A 4,712-nucleotide genomic window follows, 5' to 3' on the forward strand; every position below is an offset into this window, starting at 1 on the left:
AGCCAAATCGTCCAACCCATGCTAGCATGGAAAGCGGACGTTAAACGACAATGATGATGATGTACATATGTGTGTGTATGCATATGTGTATATACATAAAACATTACTGGACTGAGCTGCTGTAAGCTCCACGGCAGAGAAACAGTGAAAAGCCAATGGTAATTGCAGATATATGTTGAAACAATTGATTCTATAAAAGTATTTATATATTTAGCCAGGGTCTAAAATAATTTGGAGTTAATAAACCAGAAAGTGTGTGTGTGTGTGTGTGTGTGTGTGAGAGCAAACATGTGGGCTTGACAGCAAAAAAAAAAAAAATTAAGATCCTTTTGTTTCACTTTTGATGTAGTTAGAATCCTGCATGTATTCTCAGTAAATGTGTGTGTGTGTGTGTAATGTAATGCCTATAGTGTACGTATGCAGGCGCACACACATGCTGAATAGGAAAGTGGTAGGAATATGTTATCCTGGTTGGAATTTTATGTGCAAGTTTATTTATATAAACAGAAGCATTGATAAATATTGGGGCTAACAAACTGGAAAAACTGCAGTGCTTTCATCAAGAGCTGTGTACTGGACCCAATAACTGTGTGCGTATGAACACAAACACACATGTATGTATGTATGTGTGTGTGTACATGTATTTGTGGATGAATACATATATAAGCCTATATATGTATGCGCCTGTATGAGTGTGTATAAATACATGTATATACATGTATAAAGTGTGTTTTTGTAACCATCATTATCTCAGCTTCCTATGCTGGTATTGGTTTATATATATATATATATATATATATATATATATATATATAATGTTCTGACATCGAATACTTTGTATCTTGATTATCCTGTTATGTTCTTTTCAATTATTTCATTGGTTAAATATCTTTCATTGTTAACTCCATCCAGTTGCACAGGTAATGTGCACAGGTGACGTGTGCAGGTGGAGCTTGGTTTTCACATCACTTGTTCTTTGTTAAAATGCAGCAGTCTGGAACTATTGCGTTGATGCTCTGTCTCCCACTCGCTCGCTCGCTCACTCACTCATTCTCTCTGTCTTTTTTTGTTCTACTTTCTATGTCCTCTCTCTCTCTCTTTTGATTTCTTTCTCTCTCTCTCTCACTCTCTCTGTCTTTCTCTAGTGCTGTTAATGTTTCTCCTTCCTCCAGCTGCTCTAAATTACTTCTGTCAGTTGGCATCCTGTATCAACTGTCTTTTATGTAACATAACTAATGACTGTGTAGATGTTTGTGTGAGTGCACGCATGTGTGTGCAAATATATTTGCAGATGTTTGTGTGTGTGTGTGGTATGTTTTGCTCATCATTGATAATTTAAAATTTCGTTGGTGAGAGAAAGTGGCAGAGTGGTCCAGCACGTTGGGCTAATTGACTACATGGTGAAAAGTTCAAACCTTGTAGGAGCCATTGTTTTCTTTTCTTTTTTTTTTTTTTTTACTTTCTAATGACGAGTAGGGAAACCAGCACCTGTGACCCTTTTCAGGGTTTCTGAGATTGGTGGAAGGAATGAGGAAGTTATCCTCAGACTGAACATTTGTTCCCTAATGCTTTCAACAAAGTGGATGCTTTATTTCCTTGTGTATAATGTGAGAGATATAATACAAAATATCAGGATGAAATCTGAGTGGGAGTCTAGCATTTTGCATGGATGTAAAAAGGATTTTTTTTCTTCTAAGGTGCAAAAATTTTGGGTCCCATTATAGTCAAAATAATATTGTACTTAAATAACTATGATATATTACATGAACCATTTAAACTAGGAGTAAGCTACCTAGAAGGATGATGTGGCTATCTTTCGATTTGATGTGAGGAAATGTCAAGTGAAAAGCACATGGGTTTTGTTTACATCTAATCAGCATATTGCAGTTCACCTATTGTGGTTTATTATTTAAGCTTACATCGATTCCTCCGTGGTGTTGTTTTGCATTTATAATAAAATAAATATATACAAATTATAAAAATTAAAAAAACACATACGGTACAGTGCTGTTTCTACTTCGCCGATTTTCACCTATCGCAGGGGTTTTTGGAATGTAACACCTGTGATAGTTGAGGGATTACTGTAAATGTTTTTTTTTTCTATTTTTAAAAAATTTTATTGCTACCTGAGATATTTGGTTTTGATGACAGAAAAAAAAAAATGAAAATACTGTAAATTCTATTTTTTTTTTCACCTTGTTTTAAAATGCCCCATTTATGTTTTATAAATTTCAGTGTATAAGAAAATGATAGTATCAGTGTGTGTATGTGTTATGTATGTGTGTAATGCATGTATGTAATGTATGCATGTATGTAGTGTATGTATGTAATATATGTGTGTAATATATGTGTGGTTGTGTGTGTGTATGCTTGTATGGTTATATATATATATATGTGAACATGTAGCTGCAGATGTTGGCATATTTATAAATATTTACATGTGTGGAAAATATTGGCATATTCACATATTCCATATGTGAATATTTTGATTTGAGTTTTAATTTTTCATTTCTTTTATTACTCAGCCTCTTCAGCTCTCTCTCTCTCTCTCTTAATTGTCTATTTCACTTTCTCATCTATTGGTAACACTTTCTTTCTGTCTGTCTCTTTCTCACTGTCTGTCTGTCTTTCTCTTTGTCTGTCTTTCTCTGTGTCTGTCTGTCTTTCTCTGTCTGTCTGTCTGTCTTTCTTTGTGTCTGTCTGTCTGTCTTTCTCTGTGTCTGTCTGTCTGTCTTTCTCTGTGTCTGTCTGTCTGTCTTTCTCTGTGTCTGTCTGTCTTTCTCTCCATATCTGTCAGTCTCTTGCTCTCTGTCTCTTACTCTTTGTCTTTGTATCACTTTCTCTCTGTCTGTCTCTATCTATCTCTCCATCTGTCTGTCTCTCTATCGTTTTCTCTATCCCCTCAGAATTAAGGAAACCAAGTTGTAAGTACTGTTTCTATTATATTCTGGACATAATGCTATTTGCAGTGGCTTGCCAGTTTATCAGTGTGTATATTTTATTCCAGTGCCCCCTGTCTCTGTCAGGAGATACTAGTTTTAACTCCTTGCATTTTAGGTACAAGATCTTCAACTAGAACCTTTCAAAATATGTTTGGCTTTTTTTGCACCTCAATTCCTCTGCTATTTTACCCTTTGTTTTATATAATTTTTCTGTTATTTTTTTGTTTTTAATTTTTCTTTTTTTTATAATAATTCTTATTTTATTTTATTACTTTTTTCTTTTATCTTTCTTGTTTGTTGTTCATTCTATTCCCCCTTCTCCCACCAACCCTTTCTTCTCTCATTTGTTTCCATTGAAGTAAAATGTGGAAAACAAAAGGGAGAGGAGACCAAGTTTTGCACTGTGTGTTATATATATTCTTAAGTTTGTAATTATGTATATGTTTGTGTGTGTGTAGTAGCAGTAGTTGTTGTCCATGAGGTTTAAATCTGGCAAGTTTGGAGCCCACAAGTTTGTTATTACATAATTGTAAGGATTATCTGACATCCATTCTTGGATTACTTAGGCTTTGTGAAAAGGTGCTGAGTCATGTTGAAACACATGGCCTTTCACTTCATCCATTAACAACTGTTTGCAGCATCTCAATGTATCCAACAGCATTGATTCTAAGACTTTGTAGAAAGATGTGAGTTGGCATGACATGATGTTCATTACTCACCTTTCCTAAAACCATCACAGTTGCTGGAAACTTAATGTGTATAACTCTGGGGACATTGGACAGATCTGCACATAACCATCTGTCAGACTTATGGTCTATCTTGGTTGAAGTTTTTCTCATCAGAGAAGAACCAAAGCATGCCATGTTTGTGAGGGTTTTTAAAGCCTTGTTAAATAACTACTTGGCATAGATCAAATCAGTTTTCTAGTGACTTTGCTGACATGAATTGGCCTCCACTCAGCACATCTTATCAGGTGTCCTCACAGTTCTGATGGTTCACTCAGACACCTGAAGTTCTTTGATGATGGCTCTCATTGATTTTCTGGGTTTACCATCAAAAAGGCTTTAAACTCATTTGATGAATTGCTGTGTCCTTATAGTGTTTGAACGTTTAGAATATATTTTTCTCTTTTATACAGCTGAAACATTCCTGCCAGAGGTTTCCAATTCTAGCCAATCTTTGTACAAAAAAATCTTGCAACATTTAAGAAGTTTGCAATTTCTAAATTATTATGTTATGTAGACCTGGCAACAATAACTGCATGTCTTTTCATTTCTTGTGTTCATATTTTATTTGTTATGGAGTATCTGAAAGAAATCAAAAGCTTTAAATTAGTTTGAAGAGAGTAATACACTGTTAAGTATCCTCAAGTATTCCTCATACTCTGTATACATATGTGTGTGTGTCTCTGTGTGTGTGTGTGTGTGTATATATATATATATACACCTATACCTGATTACATATATATGCATATACATATGTGTATTCATAAATGCATATTATCTATATGTATATGTATTTACATGTACATGGGTGTGTGTTTGTGTAATTACAGGTATATGTGTATAGATGTGCATATATATGTAGCTATATGTATAAACAAAGTGTTTGAAAGAAATAATTTCATATATACATGTGTGCATGTATGTATGTCTATGTATGAATGTGTATACACACACACATTGTTACAATTGTCTGTGCTTTCCCTTCATGTGTGTGTGTGTGTGTGTGTGTGTGTGTGTGTGTTTGTATGTGTGTGTGTATATATAT

The 4,712-nt window shown here is 34.3% G+C and overlaps 1 protein-coding gene across 2 annotated transcripts in view; it reads left to right on the plus strand.

The window, feature by feature from the left end:
- Positions 1-4,712, plus strand: part of LOC106882103 (limb region 1 protein homolog) — a 59,707-nt gene that overhangs the window by 41,930 nt on the left and 13,065 nt on the right. The window contains exon 7 of one of the 2 annotated variants that reach the window (XM_014932660.2): positions 2,907-2,924. The exons of the other annotated variant lie outside the window; for it this stretch is intronic. Coding sequence (XP_014788146.1) covers positions 2,907-2,924 — 18 coding nt within the window. The remainder of the gene's footprint in view (positions 1-2,906; positions 2,925-4,712) is intronic. 2 annotated transcript variants of the gene reach the window in all.

The sequence above is a fragment of the Octopus bimaculoides genome, chromosome 17 (assembly GCF_001194135.2).
Source record: "Octopus bimaculoides isolate UCB-OBI-ISO-001 chromosome 17, ASM119413v2, whole genome shotgun sequence".
Lineage (NCBI taxonomy): Eukaryota > Metazoa > Mollusca > Cephalopoda > Octopoda > Octopodidae > Octopus > Octopus bimaculoides.